The 12,500-nt window shown below is 45.3% G+C and overlaps 1 protein-coding gene across 4 annotated transcripts in view; it reads left to right on the top strand.

Moving 5' to 3' along the window:
• Positions 1-12,500, top strand: part of LOC126999862 (glutamate receptor ionotropic, delta-2-like) — a 370,968-nt gene that overhangs the window by 252,645 nt on the left and 105,823 nt on the right. For 3 of the 4 annotated variants that reach the window (XR_007753644.1, XR_007753643.1, XR_007753642.1), the window contains exon 18: positions 208-2,214. Coding sequence is in view for 1 of the 4 variants with exons in the window: in XM_050862937.1 (XP_050718894.1) it covers positions 208-670 (463 nt within the window). In the remaining 3 variants the exon portion in view is untranslated. Of the gene's footprint in view, positions 1-207; positions 2,841-12,500 lie in introns of those variants that run through there. The other variant, XM_050862937.1, reaches the window with a different exon arrangement.

Genomic DNA, 12,500 nt, shown 5'->3' with positions numbered 1-12,500 from the left:
ACCTAAGGAAACACTCATTAGAACTCGACTGACCACCTCTTTGACCTTTAGAAATTGTTAATGTGAGAAGCGATAGTGTCTTATAACATCAACTTATGTGTGTATGTGTGCGTGTTAACCTTGACCTACAGCCCCCCCCCACCCCGCCGTCTCTCTCCCTCGCCACAGCACCACGCCCGTGACACCCTCGTATTCCTTCCCTCTCAGACGCGCCATGAGGCAGACGCACCACCTCGCCGTTGCTACCAAGGCGAACTTCCTCTCCAACCGCTTCAGCAGCCCGCCCATCAAGGTCATGCCCTCCCTGACCGGCCCCGCGCACAGCTGGGACAACCTTCCCCCGCTGCCGGACCAGAGACTAAGGACGCCCTTCGAAGTCAAATACCCGCAGTACGCCGGCTTCGGGACCGCCAGGCCGCAGTACACCCCGCAGATCATCGGGACGCCCCAGGTGCCCGTCGAGCGCCCGGCTAATCAACGAATCATCAATGGGAAGATCAATGACGTCGACGTGCAGTGGGATCAGAAGGACGGGAAACTACTCCTGCGGGATGTGAAGCAGCTGGCGGGTAACGTGGCATATGTCGACGGTGTGCCCTATGCCTTCCTGCACTACCGGGACAAGGACGGACCCAAGCTGCAGAAGTTGATCCTGAGTGACCTGATCTAGGAGCCGCCCGCAAGTTCCTCGACAGCCGCGGAGTGTTGGGGTCGCAGCGTGGCCGGCGCGAGCTGTACGAGCCGAGAGCAACGATGTACAAACTAACTAACTTTTAAGGCAGTGAACGAGGGAGTGGAATTTGCTGAAAAGATAGTCGTTGGAAGTACTGATAGATGTAAAGAAACAAAAATATATCCATTGTTGTTTTAAGCACGTAGTTTTTATGTGACGTTCAGTTCTGGCAGTTGCGCTTGACGGCAGTGAAGGCAGTGAACGAGGGAGTAGAATTTGCTGAAAAGATAGCCGTTGGAAGTACTGATAGATGTATAGAAACAAAAATATATCCATTGTTGTTTTAAGCACGTAGTTTTTGTGACATTCAGTTCTGGGACATTATTGGCAGTTGCGCTAGACGATATAATTTCCAGAGGTGTTAATATTTGCCTTGTCGTTGATGTCGGTGGTATTGTGATGCACGGACATGTTTCCTCTTTGTTGAGTCGTCCACTTCGTTATTCCTCTTTCTCAGCCTGGTAAACAAGTGGAAACGCCTTTGTAATGGTGCAAAGCTGGGGAACACTTGTGAATTCTGTTGGAATCGTTGTGAGATAAGTGGTGTGGTGATGGCCTGGTGTGGTGGTGGTGGTGGTGGTTTGCCGGTGTGTGGTGGTGATAGTGGTGTGGCGGGGCGGTGATAGTGGTGTGGCGGGCTGGTGTGTGGTGGTGGTGGGCCGGTGTGTGGTGATAGTGGTGTGGTGGGCGGGTGTGTGGCGGGGCGGTGTGTGGCGGTGTCGTGGACTTGCTGTCATTGTGTTGCGTATTACGTGGTGATGGGGTGTAAAATGACCCTCTCCGGTAGTCATTGCACCCTCGGTTGTGTTTTGGTAATCATAACTTAGTGCTGGATTCTGAAGTGTCGCCGCCGCTCGTCCCGCTACCACCGCCGCCGCCGCCGCCCCGAAGCGCGTGTCGCCGAGGCTCCGAGACGGGTGAACCTCAGCAGAGTTAAAGAGTTATCAATGGAGATTTTAATTTTCTTATCAATTTCCCTGTGAACTCACATATAATGGCGAACTTGCTCAACGATATTACTAAGTTGTAGTCTTAAATACTAGGTACGGTGAGGATAATAACAATAATAACTAATAACCTAATAATAATAACAATAGTACGTAATAATGATGATAATGGCAGTAGTGGTAGCATGTGTAACTGGTCCCACCACTAGATGCTAGAGGCACACACAGCACGTCGTGTAGTACAAAAGGCCAAACCACCGACGCGCCTCACAGACACGTAATTAATTATCTAAGACCGGTGGGCAGCAGCGGTCACGTGGCTGGTCACGTGACCGCCTTGCCCCGCCCCCGCCCCTGGCCAGCAGTACTCGCCGGTCGGCCGCGTAGGGCGGGGGTGCAGGACCCTTTGTCTGTGTCTGTCAGTGTTTCGGAATCATTATTGTGGCGCCGCAAGACCATCGCCGGCGGCCGAGCACCGCCGCGGCGTGCCCCAGGGCGGGCGGTCGAGGCGCGCGGAGCCGCTCAACAAGCCAGGTGCGTCCTTGTGTTGCAAGTGTTAATAAGTGTGTGTTGGTAGATGCCTGGAGAAACTCTCCGTGGCAGTAGAGACGCCTGAATGAAGCACAGAGGCGCGCCGCGCAGGACACGTGTGAACGTGTCTTCAAGGGTACCATGAGCGCTATGTATCGCTCTTGAGTTTGTATTTTCCGTGTGTGTTATTGGGCGGTGAATTAAGTTCGTGTCGGGCGGTCGCGTGGTATGTTGCGAACCCTTTCCTCGCAACACTGCCTCGGGGGTCACTGGGATTCAGTCCGCGGTAATTGTTCAGAGCAGGGCCGCCTCACCCTCCCCCCCCATCCCCACCCAGTCGTAGGGAAGTTATAAATATATATTCACACTTGAACCCCCGTTAGTTTTTTTAGGGGGTGTTCTTGTGACCATTATTAGTGTTTGAGTATTACAGAGATATGTAAGAGGCGCGCCGTGTTTTCTATAATTACCTTGTCAACTACGTGTTTAACGATTAGGCGGCTCGTTGTGTCTCGTGTTCGTGAAGCAATGAAAGTGAACCCTTGGCCTCCGCGCCGCACCCGGGCCCCCGCGGCGCTCCTCTGTACCGAAGGTCAACCAATAAACGACTCTGAATGTTGGAATCTTGAGGATGTTTATGTATATCCTACGAGAGTGGTTATTCACATGTATTAAAATTACCCTTATCCTCTAGTTGCTTGTTCGAGTGTAGCGTTCCGTCTGGTGTCAAGGAAGTTTTTTGCTCTGGTAAGTCTATTTATTTATTTATTTATTTATTTATTTTAACTACTTAACCAGTCCGCTGCGATAGGCATGGGTTTGGCTTTCACTGGTAGCCTGGTAACATAGAATCGCAAGTCTTTTTCTGCCTCTGTGGTGGATAGTGGAGTGTTTCCCTTGTGGTATGCTGGATATCCCCTCCCAAGGTGCATGACTTTACATTTTCTTCATTGAATTGTAGCAGCCACTTACTGTTCCATTCCTGTGCCTTGGTGATTCTTCTTGTAGGAAATCCTCACTCAAGGGGTTAATCAGCTTGTCATGGCCATCACTCTTAACTGCTCCTCCAACGTGTGGCGACTAACCAGAAGTTCCCTTTAACCACGAAACAAGCGAATGGTGTTGATGATGACGACTTGTTAGGGTTGTGCGTGTTCACTCTCGGTATAGTTACTTGTTATTCGATTAAGTTCCTCTCCATTTTGCTCACTCCCGACACACCAGACACACCTGTAGGAGAGAGGAAGAGGGGGTATCTGAGGGGGGAGGTGATAATGGTGGAGGGGGATAAGGGAGGGAGGGAAAGTGGAGTGGGTTTAAGTAGAAGGGGAGATGGTGAGTTGAAGGAAGAGAAGCCAAGGGAGGAAAGGATTATTAAGAGAGAGAGAGAGAGAGAGAGAGAGAGAGAGAGAGAGAGAGAGAGAGAGAGGCGGGGGTATGCGCAAATATGTTTCAGGGGGTAGTCGAGGCAGTCATCCATCTTCGTTCAGTGTTTGCCGTGCTGAATATCTTTACAATTTAAGTGATGAATCGGCCAGAAATAATAGTAGTAGCGACATATCTTTAATTCCCTCCATCAAGGCAGTGCGCACAAACATACAAAACCTCATCATTTATCTTTAACTAAAACGCCATGGCCGACATCATATTTTTGGGGTCATTTATATATAACTATTAACAAAGATATCTACGTATAATTGGCTCACTCACTCATTACGCATTTTCTCATTAATTCTCTACACAGGTCATTTTTTCAGTCGTTGCATCTCTATACTTAAGTTCTGGCGTCTCTATACTTCAGTTCAGGGGTCTCTATACTTCAGTTCAGGCGTCTATATACTTCAGTTCTTGCGTCTATATACTTCAGTTCAGGCGTCTATATACTTCAGTTCAGGCGTCTATATACTTCAGTTCTTGCGTCTATATACTTCAGTTCAGGCGTCTCTATACTTCAGTTCTGGCGTCTATATACTTCAGTTCTGGCGTCTATATACTTCAGTTCTGGCGTCTATATACTTCAGTTCTGGCGTCTATATACTTCAGTTCTGGCGTCTATATACTTCAGTTCTGGCGTCTATATACTTCAGTTCTGGCGTCTATATACTTCAGTTCTGGCGTCTATATACTTCAGTTCTTGCGTCTATATACTTCAGTTGAGGCGTCTCTATACTTCAGTTCAGGCGTCTATATACTTCAGTTCTTGCGTCTATATACTTCAGTTCAGGCGTCTATATACTTCAGTTCAGGCGTCTATATACTTCAGTTCAGGCGTCTATATACTTCAGTTCTTGCGTCTATATACTTCAGTTCAGGCGTCTATATACTTCAGTTCTTGCGTCTATATACTTCAGTTCTGGCGTCTATATACTTCAGTTCTTGCGTCTATATACTTCAGTTCTGGCGTCTATATACTTCAGTTCTTGCGTCTATATACTTCAGTTCAGGCGTCTATATACTTCAGTTCTTGCGTCTATATACTTCAGTTCTTGCGTCTATATACTTCAGTTCTTGCGTCTATATACTTCAGTTCTTGCGTCTATATACTTCAGTTCAGGCGTCTATATACTTCAGTTCTGGCGTCTATACACTTCAGTTCTGGCGTCTATATCCTTCAGTTCAGGCGTCTATATACTTCAGTTCTGGGGTCTATATACTTCAGTTCTTGCGTCTATATACTTCAGTTCAGGCGTCTATATACTTCAGTTCTGGCGTCTATATACTTCAGTTCAGGCGTCTATATACTTCAGTTCTGGCGTCTATATAATTCATCTCCTATTTTTTTTTACTCTGCTTCATCATCATCATCATCATCATCATCATTATTGTGTCGGGTTGTCTTGGTATTTATATAATTTATCCCCCTTTTACTTCGCATCTTCTTTTTCTTATTCTTCTTTTTTCTTCTTTTTATTTCTCTTCATATTTTTTTCATCTTCTGATTCTCCTCCTTCTCCTCCGTCTCCTACTCCTCCTCATCCTTTTCTTCCTGGCTCGTCATCTATCTATCTATCTGCCTATCTATCTATCTATCTATATCTTTCTTTCATGCCTAATCAGTCCCTTATCATTTATTCACACACTAGGACTCAATGTCAGGAGGGACGGGAGCACAGAAAGGCCTTGGGGTAGAGACATGCAACTCTTACACCAAACCCAATATTTTCAAGCATTTCAGGGCTTTTACACACGAACATTTGACAAGGCTTTCGTAGAGGTGGCTGTGTGTGTGTGTGTGTGTGTGTGTGTGTGTGTGTGTGTGTGTGTTTCCATGGGTGGTTTGATGAGCCTGGTGATAGTTTAACAAGGCCTCTGCGCCGTGAACGTAAAATAAACACTCGTTAGAACCAGACTTATCTCATTTGTAGCATTTGGAATCATTTGTCGAGAGAGCCGTAACCGTGTTGTTGATGTTTGCTTCAGTTATTTTGTTTTATTATTCAGGTTTTGGTGATTTATTTAACCGCCTGAGATTTCTATAGCCGTTCCTTTCTTCGTGTTCTTTTTTTTCTGATATTTAGGTTTTTGGAAATTATTAAACTCCGAAACTTTACAACGCAACGGACACATAAATTATTATAGACACTGGGAAACGCAGATTGGAACCCGACTAAGCTTCGTTGTGGCCTCTGAAATCATTTGTTGTCTAGGAATACGGACCAAACAAGAGTATACAAGGTGACAGCCGCATCTCTTTCATCTCTTTCGGCCACCTCTTTTGATTCTTTTTGTAGGAGCAGCGAGTTGCGGGCTTTTTTTTATTATTGTTTTCTTTTTTTGTGCCCTTGAGCTGTCTCCTTTGTTGTAAAAAAAATAATAATAAACAAAATACATAAATTAACATACTAAACAAACCCCACAAATCTCGGACCACAGGGAAGGCGAGCGAGACACACCAAGCATCTAAATCACGCCTCGAAGTAATACAAAGACTCGCCAAAGAGGTAAAACACGAGGCGTCTGTTTACTGGGGCGTGGTCCGCGGCGCCCCACAAATACCGCCCCGCGCCGCCACCTCACAGCTCTCACTCAGCTCAGGTTGGTCGTCAGATGCTCCCACCCCTCACACCAACTATTTCCAAAGGCCAAAAAGGAGGTTAATCGAGTTCTAATGAGTGTTCTTTTAGGTTCACGGTACAGAAGAAGGCTCAGACTACCACCAGGGTCATAAAAGTACCCCTGGAAATGCCCTAAACTCCCAAGAAAGACTAGTAAATTACGTGTTCTTGGGCGCAGAAATGTCTCAGCCTCGCCGGGAGTCTCTGCGCCTTTGTGGACCGGCACGCCTCTCATTAATTGATCCCTTCACTATACAAGTTAATGAGCGAGGGCGGCTGTCAACGGGGCGCCAAGGGGAGGAGCAGGATGAGGAGGATGAATGCTCTCCTCCCGGCTTTCTTAATGTCATGCTAATTGGCGCCATCGCTCTTGTCTGTCCGCTAATTGGTCGGCCGCCTCACCTGCAGGGCTCCGTCACCTCGTCACTGCAGGGGGGGCGAAGGCGGCAAGAGGGGCAGGTGGCGTCTCTTCGGCGGTAGGGGGTAGCAAAGGGGGTACTGGTTAAGGGGTTGGCTGGATTGGATACGTTGTGTTGTTGATGTTTGGTTCAGTTTTTGTTTTATTATTCAGGTTTTGGTGATTTATTTAACCGCCTGAAACTTCTATAGCCGCTCCTTTTTTTCGTTTCCTTTTTAATATTTAGGTTTATGGAAATTATTAAACTTCCTAAAAGAATTATAGTTGTTCCTTTGTTGCGTATTTTCGTTCATGTATTCAAACACCTCCCTTTGTCCTCCTCATGAAGTAAGATGTCTTTGTGTCAAGTTTAAGTGAATACTTCTATCCAAGGAAACATTTCTAGTGCAGTCTAGCACATCGCATTTTGGCAGCAGGGGGTCAGGTTAGATTAGGTTAGATTATAGTTACTTTAGGTCAGGTTATGTCAGGTTAGACTAGATTCGATTATAGTTACGTTAGGTCAGGTTAGGTTAGGTTAGGTTAGATTATAGTTACGTTAGGTCAGGTTAGGTTAGGTTAGGTTAGATTATAGTTACGTTAGGTCAGGTTAGGTTAGGTTAGGTTAGATTATAGTTACGTTAGGTTAGGTTAGGTTAGATTATAGTTACGTTAGGTCAGGTTAGGTTAGGTTAGGTTAGATTATAGTTACGTTAGGTCAGGTTAGGTTAGGTTAGGTTAGATATAATTTGATTAGATTTGTTAATTTTAACCGTTTACGATTAATACGTGTGATACGCTTCTCGCTGCGCCGTTGTTGTCACTGGCGGCAGAGGAGACTACTCTAATCTACATAATGATTATAAGGAAAAAATGAAGAACGAAAGAATATGAAGACAAAAGAAATCAAAATAAAGATGAGCAAGAAGATGAAGCTGAAGGAAATGTAAAAAAAAATAGAAAAATAAAAAGAGAAGAAACAATAAAAATATGAGAAAGAAGGAATGAACAAGCAGAACAAGAACAAGAAGAAGACTTACTTATTTACCGTACTTTATATATCTTACCTTAGTTACTTATACCTTACTTGTGGTGTTGTGAGGACTATGGTGGCGTGGATGGTGTGGGTGATGGCGGCGGTGGTGTGGGTGACTATAATATGTGATGGCTTCGGGGTGGAGATGGAAGGTGAGGGGCACTGTGGGAGGGGGCACGGGGGTATGGGTAACTTTATAATGTGACTGGCGGTGGAGGTTGTGGGTTGATGGTGGAGATAGGTGGTGGATGAAGGCTAGAAAGTGGAAGTGAATAGGTGTGGAGGTGGTGGTGGATAGGAGTGGAGTTCGAGGTTGGTGGGAGTTGGAGTTACATAGTGAAACGGCATAGCGTGGATAACTAGATAATATGGAGTAGAGAAGGTGGAGTAGAGGAGGTGGAAGGTGGATTAAAATAGATTAAATATTAGATGAAAATAAAAACTAGATAATATGGAGTAGAGAGGTGGGTAGAGGAGGTGGAAGGTGGATTAAAATGGGTGATTGGAGGTGGAAATGGGTTGAGATGGGTGAAGGTAAGGTATGGGTAGAGGGGATATGGGGGCAGGGGACACAGGGAGAGGCCTTACGACGTGGGATGGAGATGGGTAAGGATGGGAATGGAGGTGTATGGAGGGGATGAAAGGGGGGTGTAGGGGGTGAGGGGGCGGGGCATTACTAGAGGCAGCGTGGCGGTCGTATCGGCGTGAGCAGGTCCCAGCGCGGACAATACTCGGGCAAAAACACTCCCGCTTCCCCGAGTGTACCTGTGTTTTGATTTATATGTAAATCGCGTTATATGTGCGAGGCTCCCCTGGGGTGGCTGGGAGGAGGGGTGGAGGTGGAAGGGGGTAGGAGTAGGAGAAGGGGGAGTATGGGGATGTCCTGTACCTCCACTTCACTCTTGTTTCCTCTCTCTCTCTCCTTCTCTCTCCTTTCATTCCTCCTTTCTCTCTCTTTTACGTAATCCTTTTTGTCTTTCTCTCTCTTCTATCGGTTTCCTTCTATTAAGTTTCTGATTTACTCCTCTTTCTTCTTCTTCTTCTTCTTCTTCCTTCTTCCTCTTCCTCTTCTTCCGTATTTCTTTCCTCTTTGATCTCTGTTATTCAGTATTATTTCTCTCTCTCTCTCTCTCTCTCTCTCTCTCTCTCTCTCTCTCTCTCTCTCTCTCTCTCTCTCTCTCTCTCTCTCTCTCTCTCTCTCTCTCTCTCTCTCTCTCTCTCTCTCTCTCTCTCTCTCTCTCTCTCTCTCTCTCTCTCTCTCTCTCTCTCTCTCTCTCAAAGACTTCTTACTTTTGTGGAAAATCTTTACTTTTTTCTGCTTTCGATTAATTATTCTTTACATTATTCATTCGATTTTTATTTCTTTTTTTTCTGTCTAGACTTCACACTATTCTCTTCTACTCCTTCTACTCCTCTTTATCATCATTGTCTTTCAGTATTCTTTCTTCTATATTATTCCCCTTTTACTTTGCATCTTCTTCTTGTTCTTGTTCTTCTTGTTCATTCCTTCTTTCTCATATTTCTTTTGTTTTTTCTCTTCTTATTTTTTTTTACTTTTCTTTACATTTCCTTCAACTTAATCTTCTTGTTCATCTTTATTTTTATTTCTCTTGTCTTCATATTCTCTTGTTTTCATCTTTTTCTTATTATTTTCTCCTCCTCCTCCTCCTCCTCCTCCTCCTCCTCCTCTTCCTCCTCCTCCTACCCTTCCTTTCTCCTATCGTACACGCCTGGCCCTGTGTTCACCGCGCTTGTTGGATTAATTATGCATCTGGCTTTATAATTCACGGCTAATGATTCCTCGGGCTTTAAGTTATTCAGGTGATGAAGTTCGTTAATTGATTTCAGGTGTGGCGGCGTGTGCTTGAGCGTCACACCTTTATTTGTCTGTCTGTTTATCTATTTATTATTATTGTTGTTATTGCTGTTGTTATTGTTGTTGATATTGTTGTTTCTCTCTTATTTGGTGTTATTTTTGAGGGGGTATGTATGTAGTTTGTCTGTCTGTGTTTTTAGTGTGTTTTTTTCTTTAATTGTTTCTTTGTTTGTGTGTTTGAGTGGGGTTTTTTTTTTTTTTTGCCTGTGTTTGTGTTTTCATTTCCTTTATCCGCTTGTTATTGTTTTTCTCTGGTTGTTTTATCTCGTGTTTTCTTTAATTTCCTTATCTGTTCTTTGTTTGTCTTTGTATTTACCTGAATTAGTCTTATCTACTCTTACTTGATTTGTTTCCTTACACTTGCTAATCTATTGTTTTTGTTCTTTCTTCCTTTACGTATATAACTATCTATCAATTTCTCCGTCAGTGAATTAACAGAAAGAAAACATCGATGCACATTCCCCTCTGTCTGTTTCTTCCTCTTTTTTTTATTGTTCTTTCCGGCTATCTACCTGTCTATCTATCTATCTATCTGTCTATCTCTCCATCAATGTATAAATGGAAGAAATACATCTTTCTATCCATCCATCCATCCATCCATCACTCCCTTGCTCTCCTCCGTCTGTCTGTCTGTCTGTCTGTCTGTCTGTCCCCCTCTTAGCCTCCATAACAGTGTAGCCACGAGACAGATCACCTTTAACGCCCCCCCCTAATCCCTCCCCCCTCCCCCCCAAGCGGCCCCCTGATAATAGATGTAATAATTGAGTGATGGGGTGCCGGTCGACCGTTGCCTGGGCGCGCTAACGGGGGGCGGGGGTGGAGGAGGAGGGGAGAAGGGGGAGGATAGCAAAGGGAAGGGAAGGCAAGGAAGGGAGAGGAGGGGATATGTACAGGGGCAAAGAAAGGGGTTGGAGGAAGAGGAGTAGATGAGAAGGGGGGAAGGGGGAAGAGGGGGGAGGGGAGAGAAGGGAGATGAAGGAGAGTAGGGAGAGAAGGGGATGTATAGGGTCAGAGAAAGGGAGGAGAAGGAAGAGGAGGAGGAGAGGTGTAAGGAAGGGAAGGAAAGGTAAAGGATGGAGGAGGAGGAGGAGGAGGAGGAGGAGGAATCTATAGGGTCAGAAATTAAGAAGAGAAGATATTAGAAAGAAAAGACCATTGGAAGAAAAAAAAAAGACGAAGAAGGAAGAGGAAAAGAAAGGAGGAGGAAGAGGAAGAAGAACCTACAGGGCCGGAAAGGAAGAGGGACAGGAGGAGGAGGAGGAGGAGGAGAAGACATCTACAGGACCAGAAAGGAAAAGGAGGAGGAGGATAAAAAGATGTAAGGAAGGGACGGCCAAGAAAAAAGGGGAAAAAAAAAGAAGAGGAAGAAGAGGGAGGAGGAGGAGGAGGAGGAAGAGAGGATCGAGTCTTCCAGGTGAGGCCAAGGAGGGGATCGGAACACGCCGCCAGGTACAGTTAATTATGACACCTAACCCGATTATCCCCCGACGAGGCTCGATCAGGGGGTCGGGGGGCGGGGGAGGGGGAGGGGGAGGGGGAAAGGGGATGGAGGAAAGGGGATGGGTGGGGGATAACGAGATTTGACACTATGCGGGATCTGTTTATGAAGGAAGGAAGGAAGGGCGTAAGGAGATAGGCAAGAATGTGAGAAGGAAAAGGAAGGGAAGGGAAGGAAATGCTATTGGTTAAGAAGGGAAGGGTGAGCAGGGAGGGAGAAAGATGATGCTAATGAGATGAAGGGCAACGAGAGAAGATGATGGGAGAAGAGGTGAGTGATTAAAATTAGGGAGAAAAATGAGGAGGCAAGGAGGTGAGGAGTAATTACAGAAGGGAGACAACGAGGCGATGAAGAAAAGAGGGAGGGAAGGAGACGAGAAAGAGAAAGGGAGAGAAAAGAGAGAAAAGGGAGAGAAAAAAAAGAGAAAAGGGAGATAAAAGAGGGAAGGAGGGAGACGAGAAAGAGAAAGGGAGAGAAAAGAGAGAAAAGGGAGAGAAAAAAAAGAGAAAAGGGAGATAAAAGAGGGAAGGAGGGAGACGAGAAAGAGAAAGGGAGGGGAAATATACCAAGAAGGACACGAAAGGGGAAAAGAATGGAAGGAGGAAAAGGGGAAGGAAAAAAAGACAGAGAGGAAGGAGAGAAGGAGGTGAAGGAGAAAACAAGATGGGAGGTTATAGAAGACGAAAGGAAGGAAAATAATGAGGGAAAATAGAAGATGGAAATGAGGAGGAGGAGGAGGAGGATGGGGAAAGAAGGCGTGTGTGTGTGTGTGTGTGTGTGTGTGTGTGTGTGTGTGTGTGTGTGTGTGTGTGTGTGTGTGTGTGCTTGAATTATCTTACGTCTTTCATATATTAATTTTGTATACTCTCTCTCTCTCTCTCTCTCTCTCTCTCTCTCTCTCTCTCCATAATCAAGCTGTCTCTTTCTGTTTCACACGCCTCGCTCTCGCCACTTAATCCAGGCCTTTCCAGATGACCAAAGAGAGAGAGAGAGAGAGAAAGGGGGGAGACGACTTCACTCACTCTCACTTATCCACACTCTCTCTCTCTCTCTCTCTCTCTCTCTCTCTCTCTCTCTCTCTCTCTCTCTCTCTCTCTCTCTCTCTCTCTCTCTCTCTCTCTCTCTCTCTCTCTCTCTCTCTCCACCTTATAATATTTTCCTTCCATTTTGTTTATATTATTTTTTTCTTGCCTCACCTTATCACATATTTTTCTACTATATTCCTTCCATTTTCCTTTGTTCATCTTTTTTTTCCCTTTCCAACCATATACTTTCCTGTTATGTTCGTTTCTTTCCTCTTCTTTTCCTTCACTCACAAGTCACATATTTTTTCCCCCTCCACAGTCGTATATTTTCCTCCTATTTTTTTTATTTTGTTCGTTTCATCTTTTTTTTTTTTGTCTATAACCCACACCCAGCCAACCTTC

This window comes from Eriocheir sinensis, chromosome 17 (genome assembly GCF_024679095.1).
Source record: "Eriocheir sinensis breed Jianghai 21 chromosome 17, ASM2467909v1, whole genome shotgun sequence".
Classification (NCBI taxonomy): domain Eukaryota; kingdom Metazoa; phylum Arthropoda; class Malacostraca; order Decapoda; family Varunidae; genus Eriocheir; species Eriocheir sinensis.
This window is presented reverse-complemented; position numbering and strand designations above follow the sequence as displayed.